At 46.9% G+C, this 14585-nt stretch overlaps 1 protein-coding gene across 3 annotated transcripts in view; it reads left to right on the top strand.

Annotated features, from left to right (window-relative positions):
- Window positions 1–204: 204 nt before the first annotated feature.
- Window positions 205–14585, top strand: part of MSRB2 (methionine sulfoxide reductase B2) — a 30695-nt gene continuing 16314 nt past the window's right edge. For 2 of the 3 annotated variants that reach the window (XM_044392162.3, XM_057304692.1), the window contains exons 1-3: window positions 205–386; window positions 8598–8698; window positions 13057–13133. In XM_044392162.3, the coding sequence (XP_044248097.2) occupies window positions 275–386; window positions 8598–8698; window positions 13057–13133 (290 nt within the window). In that variant the 5' untranslated portion in view covers window positions 205–274. The remainder of the gene's footprint in view (window positions 387–8597; window positions 8699–13056; window positions 13134–14585) is intronic. The other variant, XM_026478936.4, reaches the window with a different exon arrangement.

Here is a 14585-nt window from a genome sequence, read left to right as displayed (position 1 = left end):
GCCCGAGAGGGGTAAGAGGAGGTACCGCAGAGGGGAAGAGCTGGTTAGTGGCAGGACTTGGGAGGGTGGACGCGGGGGTGGGAGAAGCCGGAGAAGCCATGAGAGGAGAGAAGCGGGGGTGGGAGGGATGGGGGGCGTGGAGGAGAGGCCGGGGTAGGCGGGGCGCGCGAGGACGGAGGCGGGGCGCGCGAGGACGGAGGCGGGGCGCGCGAGGACGGAGACGGGGCGCGCGGGACGGCGTGCGTCCCCTCTGCCGGGCACCGTGCGCGGCGTCATGGCGAACCTGTTTCGCGCGCTATGGGGTCTGCCCTTCCGAGAGATTCCTCTACGGGCCGTAGGGGGCCGAGCGGGCAGCGGCGGCGCGGGGGCCGGTCTGGGGGACGCAGGTAGGACGCGGGCCGCGCAGGCCCCGCCGCTGCCTCCTGGGTTTCGGTTTCACTTCATCTGCCTGGACTAGGGGTCCTGAGCGCTGTTTCTGCACCTGGCGCTTCCTTTTCGAGAAATTTCTTGGGTGCGCCCGTGTCCGCCCCTCCTTGAGGTCCAGGACGGTGGGTTGTACATTTAGAGGGGTGTGGGCGGTTGTCACCCATTTCCTCCCCCCACCCTCCGTAAAAGGTCGGGCTCAGGAGCCTCTGGTGCTTATCCCCGGACTCCAGGCGAACAAACGCGGTGGTTGGTTGGGTCAGCGACCCAGCACTCTGCGCTCCCTCCTGTAATGGCCTGTGGTCTGTTACACTGTCCCCCTCTTAAATTCTCGTGCTTCCTTTCCCAGGTGGGAAGCAAACAGTTCAGACTTTGGATTCCTGTGGATTTGCTTCCTGCCCTGCTGTTTCTATGTGTGTGTGCCCCGGCCCCAGGGAGATGTGTGGGCTAATAACTGGTTCCCTTTTAGACTGATAATCTTTGTTCGTCAATGGCTGAGAGACAGACCAGAGAAAAGCGTGTGTGTGCGCGTGTGTGTTTCTTCGAAATGACTTTGGCTCCTCTGTTGGATTGGGGCACATTTGCCCTTTTCACCTTTTAGTGTGGAGTCACCCGTGGAGACCTGTGTCAATTGCCCTGTATTCAGATATATTTCAAGGTAATTTAGTGCTCCCTGTGTATTGGCTTCATGGGCAACTGCCCAGCTGTCCCATCTCTGAATCCGATTGTCTTATGTGTCCATTGAAGAAATGTAAAGATACCTGTTTCCTCTGAAAATGTATCCAATCACTTGGAATTCTTTTAATCCCCTGAAGTTTTCAAAATGTAGTTTTAAATAAATAAAATCACAGGCAGTGTGGAGGAGTGGCTGATCCAACATGACTTCCAGTCATAGCCTTCAGCACCCCTCGGTGTCTTAGCCAATCTGATGATATTTGTTGCATACCTACTGTGTGCCAAGCATTGGTTTTCTGAGAACCACAGGCGATGGAAACATCATACTTGTGGGCTGGAGCTCTCCTCATCCCCCTTTATAGGAGAGTGGTTTCAATGGAAATGTGTCCTTTATGTTTATACTAGTGTTGTCAGAAATAGCCCTAATGAACTGCCTTAGGATCTGAAGTTCTTCAGCATTTAAAATTTGGCCAGTCTCCAATACCTAACAGGAGCTGTGTAACTTATCAAACACCCCCTCCTGAGAATTTATTCCAAGGAAATAATTCAAAAGAAGAAGCTATGTGTATAAAGATGTTTTTAACAGCACTACTCTTAGAACCAGAAACTGGCTATAACCCAAATGTCCATCAGTTAAGTAATGCTTAAATAAACCAGAAAAGTTCAATTCAGCAAACTGTTATAAGCACCCATTAAAAATTATAGACAGGTAATAGTTTGGTGGCTAAGGGCTTTGGTGTTGACAGTGCCACTTACTGGCTGTCTTTGGGCACGTCCTGAACTTGGTAAGCTTAAACCTGTTTTTTTCTTCTATAGAATAAGGATAACGATAATAGTAGGGTTGTACAGAATAAATGAAAAAAAATTAAAATGCTTCATCACAATGATTGGCATTTAGTAAGCACACAATAAATGATAATTATAATTACATAAGTAAATGGAAAGGACAAAAGTGTAGCTACATTTAACCTATGTTATAGACTTAGGAAGGTTGAGAGAGAAACAAGAAGATGTTGATAGTGATGGAGGACAGTTCCACAGCACTGAGATTTCTGATATGCAAGAGGCACCACCCCTATGATCTTGTCGTCGAGACTGACAAGAGCAAACTGAAAGAGGAAAGTAAGAAGTATCCTGGAGAAAACTGTTGTTTCAGGAAAACATTCTAGAAATACCCTGCTAGGAAACCATCTTGAGCATTGCTTAAACCAGTCTAGTCACTGGGGTGGGAAGGAAGACTAGTCTGCAAATTAGAGTGGGCTGGGGATTCTTTCTGTACCTGTTCATAATAGATTCCCTTAGTCTCAACAAGTATTTATTGAAACAAGGCTTGTTTGTATGTGACACTTGGCAGTATAGCAGCTGTGGCCAAAAGGTTAGCAAAACCAGAAGGAGGTAACCAGTAGGTGACCATAGGACCACAAGGAGGGTGTTCTTTAAAGACGAGAAGATGTAAGCCCTCCCCAGGAAACACATGACCAAGAAGAAAGACAGCCTGTGCAACTCACAGCACAGAGAAGGGAACCCAAAGGAACCTGAGTTTATCAAAGCATAGTTCAAAGAAAAGCTGTGTAGCTAGCTAGCACAACAGTGAGAGCAACCAAGTCTTTTGGTGGTGAAGATAGCAAGAGAATGCAGAGGGAATCTGGAAGACACGCGGCCCCAAAAGGACCAACTCAAGGTGCAGATGATGTGGCTTGAGACAGAAAACACCTCAGTCACACACAAAAGGACATGAAGACCAATGTGGAATCATCTCTGGCCACTGGTGGCCAAGTGACCTTACTCATTCCTAAATTCTCACTTGTTGTGTGTCGTATGTACAGGCACCTAAATTGGTGTTTGGTAAAACTGTGCAGAATTTACTCCTAATGCAATTTTCATTCCGAATGTAGTTGTTTCCTAAAGCATAGTATATTAGTTGGCTAGAACAGCCACAACAAAATACCACAGGCTGGAAGGTTGAAACACAGTTTTCTTTCGTCATCATTCTGGAGGCTGGAAGTTCAAGATCAAAGTGTCAGCAGGGTTGGTTTCTCCTTCGGTCTCTCTGGTTTGCAGATGGCCATTTCTCTGTGCTCACGCATCCCTAGAGTTTCTTCCTCTTCATATAAGGATACTGGTCAGATTGGGCCCATCCTTATGGCCTCATTTTAACATAATCACCTCTTTAAAGGCACCATCTCCAGAATACAGCCATATAGATTAGGGCCCACCCATATGACCTCGTTTGGCCTTACTTATCTCTTTAAAGGCCGTATCACCAAATACAGTTGCATTCTGCGGTACTGAGGATTAGGACTTCAACATACGAATTTGGGGAGGACACAGTTCAGCCCCTAACGCCGTGGTTACAGAAACCTCTGTAAGTGATGCAGACCACATATGTGCTGACCTGAGAGCACCTAGCTGACCCCTGGGCATTTTGCTATCATATCAAGGCAGAGTTCGTCTTCTCTTGACAGAGTCTTCCAGGCTGGCAGATTTTCAGTTAAATTTTGCGTAACTGGTGCTCAAAGAGCAACTAGTCTGAACATTGTTACCCACCTATGAAACCTTTCATGCACATGGTGTAAAAGGTACATAGTGATAAGATTAGTGGAGCCATGAAAAATGTACTTTCTGATTTAGATGAAGGAGTAATTCTTCCATCTAACAAATATTAGTTTTAAATTTTAAGCTAAAAAAAAAAAAGAAGAGGGAGAAGGGGAGTATCTGAAAACAAGTAGTCACTGTAATAGGTGTAGTAAAATACAGAATGATTGGAGAGGGAGCTGGGGTCTCATCTGGGACTCAGACTTTAGGTTCAAAGCTGAAGTGTGGGAGTCCCACTGAATTTTAGCCCTTCTTGAAGTCCCACTTTCTGGTGTCAGCTGCTGTATTGTGTTGCGTGTGTAAAGACACTAAGGGCAACGCTTCCAGGAGACAATCCAGGTTTTTTTTTCTCTAATCTATTCCACTTCCTACCCAAAAGGAGAAGGGAAGATAATAGCGGCTTTCCAGATTATAATTCCCAATCTTAGTACCAAGAGTCAGTTTTCCTCTTAGACATCCGTAGAAATAATGCAAGATCTTTGCCAAAGCCAAGAACGTAGGTGGAGTGACATGGCAGGACAGGTACTTGAAGGGTAAAGAAAGTGTTTTATCATGGTGCTCTGTTACTCCTTTCCTTAACAGAGGTCAGTGATAGGCAGGGTTCGGGTTACACACATTGCCCTCAAGACCAGCTTAGATTCTGGGAGGAGGAATCAAATCCTACTAGCAAATCCTGCTCTTGCTCTTGCCTTCCTTATTGTCACTGTTTGAGGTGGCCCTTGTGTGACCAATCCCGCTTAGGTCGTGCTGACACATTGGCACTGGCTAAATTTTGAATCTTGCCCTTTGTTGAAGGTTTACGAAATATACACATCTCTCAGTCTTTTAAACTGCCTAAAATGGAATGCGTTCCACTTCCCTTATGGGTCAACACATAGTTCACATCCATTAAAACCAGTTCTAATCCTGCTTGCCGTGGAGCCCAATGCAGGGCTTGAACTCATGACCCTGAGATCGAGACCTGAGCTGAGATCAAGAGTCTGACGGACTCAGCCACCCAGGTGCCCTCCCACTTACTTGCTCTTAAAACAACAAAAACACCTTTCCCTGCTAACCCAGCCTGAAAAGATTTCACGGTGTTTCCGCCGCTCAGTTGGTGGTGAAGCTGGGATTGCTTTGTAAAACTCTTTTATTGTCACCTTGAATAGTAATCTAAACCTTATACGGTCAGTAAAATTTTCACCACTGGTCTCCCATAGTTCATCTACTCAAGGTCAAGGTCAAGAACAGCACTCCACAGCTCTCCCCTTTCTCCTAAATCATCAATTTAGCCTCTTCACTGGATCATTCCCAACAGCATACTAGAATACTGTGATCTTTCTCATCCCAAGGAATGCCCTCGACCTCACTTCCCCTTCCAGCTACCTCCAGAACTCCTGAAAGGACTTACCTGTTTGCACTGTCTCCCTTTCCTTCCTCCTATTCTTTGTATCAAATCTATTCCAGTCAGATTCACACACACACACCCACTCCTTCACCTAAACTGCTTTTTCAGGGCACCGCTGACCCCCACATTGCTAAACCTAATGGTTAATTATTAATTAATTATTAGTCATCCCTGTCTAGGACACCACATTCTTGCAGTTTCCCTTCCTACCTCTCTGTCACTCGTCCCCGTCTCCACAACCTGTGTATCTTGGAGTGCTCCAGCCCTCGGGCCTCTCTGTCGTCTTGACAGTCACTGACTTGGGGATCTTCCAGGCTCATGGCTTTAAATAACAGTGTAACACCGAGGAGTCCCAAATTTACGTTTCTACCTTGGACTTCTCCCCAGTTTCTAAATCTACATATCCAACTGCCTGCTTGACATCTCCATTTGAATATTGAATTTTGAAAAGACTGAATTTTTATTAACAAGCCTCCAAACCTGTTTCTCCTGTAGGCTTCCCCAGCTTCTGCTCAGACCGAGAGACTTGGAGTAGTGCCCCTTGACCGTGTTCTTTCTCGCACTTCACATCCGCTCCGTCAGCAGATCCTCCGGCTCTGCCATCAGAATACGTCTCGTGTGTGACCCCTCTAAGCTTGACTGCTGCTGCCACCCCGACCCAGGACTGTTCCATCTCTCAGCCAGGTGGTTCAAGTGCCCTCTGTCCCGGGTGCCCTGCTGCAGCCTTTGGCCTGCTTCAATTTCTTTTAGTATATCAGCCAGTAATCCTTTTAAATATGCTAGGTCGTGTCATGCCTCTGTTTACATCCAATGACGTCCACACTCAGAATGAAAGCCATCATCCTTAGGGGAGCTTCAAGACCCTCCCCATTAGCTTTCTGCTCTCCATTTCTAACTTTCCTGCTCACTCCACCCATTCCCCCTGGCCTTCTTGCTATTCATCAAACATGCCAGGCACAACCAACTAGTTTTTTGTCTTGCCTACATGCTCTTCTCCTATACATGGCATATTTTCTCATTTCAGTGTGACAATTGAACAGTTTGGGGCAGTGAGAAAAAAGAAGTGGTGCAAATAGGGGAGAGCATACAAATTAGGAGACTTTTGTAATCATCTCTACTGGAGATAATGGTGCCTTGAGCCAAGGTAGTGGCAGAGGAGTGAGAATGAGCAGATCCTAGAGTTAGGAATTAGAACCAACAGGGCTTGGTGCACGGAAGAGGGAAGGGTCGTGCATGATGGCCTGGCATTCTGGTTTGAAGCATGGGTCAATGAGCTAAAACACAGGAGAGAAGGGGCAGATTTGGGTTGGGGCAGGGGAGCTACATGAAGTCCTTCCGTGTCTGGTGTTTGAAATGGGACATCCTCGTGGGGATATCCAGGTGTGGCTATGTATGGATCTGGAACTCAGCAGAGATCTAGGATGGAGGCTAAACTAGATTTGGGAGTCTCATCGTGCGGATGGTTCTGTAAGCTACTCGTTGGATGAAATCACCCAAGGGGCAGGTGTGGTGTGGTGGTAGAAGCGAGCCTAGGACGGGTGGGTTCATCTGAAGAACACCAGTATTCCAGGGACAGCTAGAAGAAGTGGAAGGCAATTAACAGGAGAAGCAAGAGTATTGGTTGCCATGGAAGCCAAGCTAAATCAAAGCTACCACAGAAGAAATCAGGTGTCAGTACTACAGAGAAGCGAGAGAGAAGGATGACGTGTTCTGGGTTTTACCGAGAAGTCCTCAGTGGGCTCTCTGAGAATGCATGCGGTTGGGGGGGGGGCGGTTATGTGTCTTCAGTGCGTCATACCTGGAGGCACGTGACGTTGGCTTGCCCCACTGTTGGTGATGCTAACATGGCTTACTTGGTTAAGGTGGTGACTCGTACATTTTTCCGTTGTAAAGGTACATTTTCTTCCTTTGTAATTAATATTTTGAAAATGTGACTCTTCCATTCTTCAGCAGTCTCCCACCCAGGGTTTTAGAATCCCCTGATGATTCTTGATTGAATCAGTTATTATTTTAGTGATTATAAAGATTTTTTAGAAGGTTTATCATTCTGGGCACCTGGGTGGGTCAGTCAGTTAAGAATCTGCCTTCAGCTCAGGTCATGATCCCAGAGTCCTGGGATCGATTCCCGCATCAGGCTTCCTGCTCAGCGGAGAGCCTGCTTCTCCTTCTCCCTCTTGCCGTTCCCTGCCCCCCCCCCGCTTGTGTTCTCTGGCTCTCTCTCTCAAATAAATAAGTAAAATCTTTAAAAAAAATAAAAGGTTTATCATTCCTTGTCCATTTATTACTTGGCATTCTGCCTGGTAACTCTGAAAGCCACAGAGCAGTAATAATTGTCACATAAATACATTTTGCTTTGCTCCCCAAGAAACGAGTTCCAGAAAAATTGTGTGTACCTGAGCTATATTTTCATAGGCAATTTCGGAGATGTATTTCTAGAATAAACAAGAAATCCCCATAGCCTTGTAAAAAGCATTTAAGAAAGGGCAACTTTTAATATATTTAACAGATTAAAAACCTTATAATAAAATGTAAACAATCGTAAGCAATCAACAATATATAATACCGAACATTGCAGAGTATTATGAGCTAGCAATGAAGAGAGATGTTTTTTCTTCTCTGAAAGATAATTAGGGCCTTCTTTTGGTAACCAAAAATGAATTTCAAATATAATTTACAGACATGTTTCATATTTGGTGGGGACACCACGAAGATGTCTGACCTCATCTTTGTTGCTGTGGTCAGGTTACTACGCTTCTGGGCCTCTGTTTTCTCATTTGTAAGTCGAGGTGGACAGATTATAAAATCCTTTCCAATTCTTAGTGTTGGATGATTGAAACATTGATTATAAACGTCGGGCTTCCTACTCCCCTTTGGCTAAAAAGGCTATTGTCCTCGTTGCTTTATGTACACAGTGGACTAAAGTAGGAAGACTGAAGCATAAGAGTAGATTCTGGTAGGTCTCCGTTTCCTTTTAGGGGCATCGACTATAGGAGTCTCTCCTTTTTTCCACACAAGAAGATTTTTTAATAAAGACCTCCGTTGACAAACAAAGTCAGAGAGATTTTTATAAACCAGCGAAGGAGAAGAGTTTAATAACCCGCTAGCTCCAGGTTCCTGCCTCTCCAATCACTCGGCTACTCCCGGCTGTATCCTGACAGGAAATACTCCTCTGAACATAGTAATAGCAGAAGCATCAATTTCTACCCCCGGGTACCCGAGGAGAATTTATTCTGCATTATTTCCTATTTCAGCTGCCTCCTGCGCTTCTGCGCCCCAGCGGGACTGGAAAGCTGGCTGGCTGCTGGCTGCTCCTTTCTTGTTAAACTAATGAGTCAACGGAAGCGTTTTGTACTGGAGCTCTCTGGTCCCTGCGAAGAGGGAAGATGTGGGAGAAGGAAAGGACGGCCTTGTCCTGCTGGGTGGTCACGCAGCAGAAAAGCTAAAGGAGAAAAGCTAGAGAAAAACGTCCTTGTGCCTTTCTGTTTTAATTCTAAAAAATCCCTCTTGAACACCCCAGGGCCTCTCACAAAGCAGGAGCCGTCTCTCACCAAGAGCGAATGGCAAAAGCAGCTGACTCCAGAGCAATTCTATGTCACGAGAGAAAAAGGAACCGAACCGGTAAGCCGCGCGGGGGCTCATTTCGTGATCGGATGGGTGCCGGGAGGCGGGAGGGCGGTCGGGACAGCTCTTGCTACGGAAGCCAGAAGCCCCCTCCTCCGCCTGCGCTCTGCCAGCCTGTCCCTCCTCCGCGCTGCTCGCTCTCAGGCCCCGCGGCCCATCCACTCGTAAGACACCCCGGCTGCCTCGCCCGCCTCTTCTGCCTCCTCAGTGACCTTCCAGTTGCTCTGCTTCTCTCCCAGCTCTTGCCTCCACGCTGCCCCTGTCCCCCCCTCCCACGCTGCCCCGCACCCCCACCCCCCCACACCCCCCCACACCCCCGCCTCTTGCTTGGTGGACGGCGTGTGGCAGCCCCCGGCTGTTCTGGCTGCCATTCTCTATAAGGCTGCCAGAGGGGCGCCTGGGCGGCTCAGTTGGTGAAGCAGTTAAGCGGTTAAGTGTTTATCTTTGTCTCAGGTCATGATCCTGGGGTCCTGCTCATCAGGGAGCCTGCCTCTCCTTCTCTCGCTCCCCCTGCTTGTGCCTTGCATGCTCTCACTCTTTCTCTCTCTCTCTCTCTTTCTGTGTCAAATAAATAAAATCTTCCAAAAAAAAAAAAATGGCTGCCAAATCCAACCGCATCCCTCCAATGCTAACAGTCCCTCAGTGGCTTCCCTCTACTTCCAAGGTAAAGAGCAAAGTTTACAAATGGCCCTGCAGGCTCTGCTCCCTGTCTCCTGCCCCTGTCCTCATCATCTCCACATTTGGACCACACTGCCATCTCTCAGCTCTCAGACACCCTGGGCTCCCTTCTCCCTAAGGCCCTTGAGCCCTGCATCCTTCTTCTCTCACCTCTTCTCACCCTGTTCATTCAGACCCACCTCTTAGCCCTCAGCCCCAATCCCATGTGCTCAGGGAGGCCTTTTCTCAGTCCCAAGCCGGGCTTGCTTTTCCCGGCACTTGCCCTCCAGAGCATTTGCCATTGTTGGGACAGCCCTGGCCCCTAACAGGGTGCCTGGCTGGAGTCTGCACTTGGAGAGTAGATTTTTGTGAATACTGAATGAGTGCAGGCTGAGAGGCACAAACAGTATTTAAACGGCATTCAACAAGCTCAGCTTCCATTCATTTCTGGAAGGAATTGTCCTCAGTGGTTCCTCATTGTAGTTCCATTTTCCCAGCACAGCGTTTCTTCACAAGTCGTGTCTTAGACCCAAATAGAGCCATTGGACTAGAGCTGTTGGTCGTGGTTATTAGACGTTTTCGTTTGTGAAGCAGACCCCACGGAGTGGACCACAGTTGTTTTGCAAAGTTGTAGAGTATTTATATCTTTTCTTTAGCAGTCCCTGCAAAGGTCAGACCGTTGTCCATGTTGACGTGGCCTTATCATCATGGGGCACCCTCAGCTTCTCCGATGGTAAAGTCGTTAGGCCAGCAGATCCCAACAGAGTCTTGTAAAGTACTGGTATTTTTTAATAATCCTTCCTGGGGAAGGAGACACAGTCATTATTGCCGATGGTTGGGGGGCCGCGTGTGATGCTCGGCGCGCAGTTGGGTATATCTGGAGTATTTAAGCTGGCCCTTTCCCAGGGACACAGCCAGCCGGGGTTTGGTGTATAGACAGCGCCTGGAGATGAGCTCACAGATGTTGAGGGCAGTAAATCTGTGGGATTCGCAACCAGATGGCGCAGTACACTCTGCATTTGGCCATTTTACAAAACGAGCATCATCCATTATTTTAAGTAATGTTATAAATCCCTTTCAGTTGATCCATTTCCACGTGTAACTTTTCAGAATATTGCAGAACCCACTGGAAGCCTGGCTAAGGCAAGGGAAGGAACACATCTCAGATTTCTATTTGGTAACTCAAACTTGGGAATTCTGTTGCACGTGTTTTGCTCGGGCAGCAGTAAGAACGTGCACTCTACGAGCCACAGCGAAGCTGTGCAGCAGCACAGAGCTGGTAGCGTACCAGCTGCAAGGCAGCTCTCAGTAGAAGCGGGTTTCCTGCAGGCTTTCCTCCGTGCACCCTGCAGATCTGCTCTCCGCCTGCTTCACTCTGCTCTCAGCTCTGGGAAGAATAACATTGCCCCCTTCCCTTCTGACCGGTGCTCAAGTTTGGCCAGTGGATGATGCTAGAAAGGTCAGAGGACACGAGGGGCGCCTGGGTGGCTCAGTCGGTGAAGCATCTGCCTTCGGCTCAGGTCAGGATCCCGGGGCCCTGGGATCGAGTTCTGCATTGGGCTCCCTGCTCAGCAGGCAGCCTGCTTCTCCCTCTCCTCCCCACTCGTGCTATCTGTCACTATCTCTGTCTCTCTCTCTCAAATAAAATATTAAAAAAAAAAAAAAAAAAGGTCAGAGGACACAACAGAGAAATCGGGACCCAGGGTCCTCTAGCGCAAGCTGTAGCTCCCGCAGGCTGCCCTCACCGACAGGCTCTGGTCACTGCCCCTTCCTTTGTCCCACGGGCCTAGTAGGGGTGGGGTGTCTTCACCCTCCCTTGTTGGTTTCCATTGGCCCTGTCTCCACCTTTGTAAATCATTCTGTGTGAAATTATGTGCAAATCACCCCTTTGAGTGTGCCGTCTGTTTCTAACAGGTATGTTGTAGTAACCAGATCAAAGGAGGGAGAAGTCCCCTTGGTCCAGACAGACTGCCTTCGGGCCGCGGTGGCAGAATACCACAGACCCAGGGGCTTCAACAGTGGACACTTATTTCTCACAGTTCTGGAGGCTGGGAAGTCCAAGATCAAGGTGCTGGCTAGTTCAGTTCCTGGCTTTTCCTCCATCTCTATAACGTTAGCACCCAGACCAGCACTGGGTACACACCAGGCTTTCAAGTAAATACGAGAACGAACAACTGAGCTAGAACTTGAGTTTGGCTCTAAATAAATGCTAGGACTTCTACAGACTTGAGGTAGGAGGAGGGAGACATTAGGAAATCAGTCCAGGAGGTAGTGGGTAGATGTCCCTTCAGAAAATGCCTCAGCTAAGGACTCCTTTGTATTTATTTTTTTTTACCGTGATACCTGTTGCCTGTTACTTCCTCTGTTCACCTGTCCCCCTGCAATGACAATATTGTATTTTGACTTTCGTCAGACTGGATCCTATGGTGTAGGCTTTCCAGATCAGCTTCAGGACAGGGAGCCCTTTGGCACGGGTGTCTCGCCAGCCCAGCTGGCAGGGGTGTGAAACTTTATGGCAGATGCCGGTTTGTGCCAAGGTTGGGGGCCAGCACCCAGGGGGACGGGCCATAAAAAGACCAGCTTACTACTGTTCAGGTGTCTGCAGCTAAGTTTAGAGTCTTTAAAGAGGGAAAACGTCCAAGTGTGCCCAGATGGTAGGCTCAGTGGGTTATTCTGAAATTGTCCATGATGCGGCTCACTGAAAACGTGCTGTTAATACTACCACCGGGAATGTGAATGTTTGACCTGTGAAACTGTTGGGTTGGGAAATCTAGAAAGGGCAGAAGAGTCCAGCTTATTTCCTAAGTCAGCTCTGTGACTTGGTGACCCGTTCTGGGCATTGGCTTCTCTTTCATCCCGTAGAACGGGACAGTGCTGGCCACCAGAGCCTGGTTATGGATCTTTCACGGTTGCCTGCGTGAGAGTTTTGTTGGTGTTTTTTTTTTTTTTTTTTTTTTTGTCCTTTTAATTTACTTTAACAAAAGGAATTGGGCAAGAAGGTCTTTGTTTCTTTTTTTAACAATGAAATCCAGTTTTCAAAATAGCACTGTGAAAGGTACTGACTTGGCAGGCTCGTTCCTCAAGTCTCCTGTGTTGTTCTTGGGAGACCTTTGAAAACCTACGAACTCTTTAAGCCGCGGTTAATGAAGTCATTTCATCGAAGTAGTAACTTCGGTACTGGGATAATCTAACTCATTATTTAAACATTTAGTAAGTATACCGTGTCCTAAGGACCACGTGAGGCATGTGAAAGGCACAACCACGAGCCCACAGAGCTCTGCTTTTCATGTATTTATATTCTATCTTTAATTGGAGATTTCAGAGTTTTTAGATAGTGGACTGGATTCCTATTGTATTAACTCTTTTGAGATGAAGACTGAAATCTTACACAATCCAGGGGACTGTTCTCTCACTTTTTCACGGACTTTGATGTTCTTGGATGAAAGGTGCTATATAAATACAAAGCATTATTAGTGTCATAAGTTGAATATTTAGCACAATAAAGGCTGGGTTGTGATAAGCCTGCAAGGCTGCTTCATTGGGCGGGTTAGAACTTCCTCTCCAGTGATATTTGCACTTTGTCAAATTAGTACAAAAATTCCTTTATTTGGGGACCGAATCTGGGGTTTAAATCTGCTGTATCATCTCCTGCTGGTGTTATGAGAAGCCTACAGCTGATATATCTGATTCACTTTCAGCCTTTCAGTGGGGTCTATCTGAACAACAAGGACTCAGGAATGTATCACTGCGTGTGCTGTGACAGCCCGCTCTTCAGGTAAGGATCGAGAGAGGTACTGAAGGACAACAGCCCTCCAGATTTCTTACAGCTCTGTCTCATTTGAAGCCTGGGATCGATACATGCCCGTGTTGTTTTTAATTGCCCTCCTCATTTGCCATGGCTGCTATGAGGAGAGCTGTTTCTATGAAATACTTGCCCGTCTTGATTATTTCCAGCATTTAGAGCAGTTAACGAGACTTCTTAGCCTGTATTCTTCTTCCTGTATCCCCGAGAAGTAGCAAACAAGTAAAACTTCGTAGGCACCTTAAGATAATGCTATTAGAATATTTTCCCGGGAAAGTATTTAAAGAAATCTAAACCATAATAGTATTTGCTCGGCCATGTGATTAAAACTATATCTCTCCCAGGGAAAATGGGTTTATAATTTAATTTGGGAAATGTAGAATTTTATGAGGATAGATTCCCCACAGTGCTTGACAGTAGTGAATGCCATGCCCTCTTCTATATAGCTAAAAGTAAATTTAATTGTCCCTTGATTTCAAAGCCTCTTTTAAGTCAATCGGGATCTGAAATCTCTCAACAAAGGCTTTTTTGTTTAGACATGCAGGAAACAGTCTTAAAAAAGTAGATTCGATGAAGAAGAAAGGAAAACATCTTTGAAGTCCTGTTTTCAGAACTTCAAAGATATTTTCCTTTCTTCTGCATCAACTCTAAATTGGTTTAGAATAAAATATAAATCAAGCCAGCTCTGTGAATCTTCCATTAGGCAGTGCTTCGTTACGTCCTCTGGGCTTGGAGCAGACTGGGCTTTCTTGGGCTGCTGGCTGCTAATGCGGGTGAATTTGGAAAGCCAGACCCCGCCTGCAAGGATGAGGAACAATTAGGATTGATTTCCCTTCGTGCTTACGGAAGGGCGGGTCTTTGCTCAGATTCATTCACTATGTCAGTGGCTGGTGAGGAGACATCTAAGATAGCAGTCGGCCCAGGATGGCCTGGGGAAAACTAAAAGAAGGAAGTTAATCTTAACAAAGTAAAATGTGGGACACATATTTCTGAGACATCAGTTGTTCCTTGACCTTTGGTTCTGTTAAGTTGGAGAAATAGGACCTTGAGATGGCCAACCTGCTTTTAGTCAAAAAAGGTATAAAGGACGGCCTTGGTACCGTGTGGTAACCAGATAGATGTTCTTCTCTGTCTCTGGACTGCGAAGACAAGAGCTGAGAAATGGTCCTTGGAAGAGCATTCTTCTGCTTCACATTCTTCATTTTTTTACTTCATTGGTATTCCGGTTTCTGCACTAGCAAAGTTGAGACCTTTTCCTACCCAGTGCCCACCATCCCCTCACCACAGCAGCCAGTCACGGACTCACAGAATGTTGGAGCAGGGAGGGACCTGAGACCAGAGCACAAAGCTCTGTCCAGTAGAAATTTCTACGATCATGGCAATGTTCTGTATCTGCTCTGTCTGATATGGTAGCCACTTGTGGCT

This window comes from Ursus arctos, unplaced genomic scaffold (assembly GCF_023065955.2).
Source record: "Ursus arctos isolate Adak ecotype North America unplaced genomic scaffold, UrsArc2.0 scaffold_30, whole genome shotgun sequence".
Taxonomy (NCBI): domain Eukaryota; kingdom Metazoa; phylum Chordata; class Mammalia; order Carnivora; family Ursidae; genus Ursus; species Ursus arctos.
Note: the sequence above shows the minus strand (reverse complement) of the source record. Positions and strands in the feature narration are given on the sequence as shown.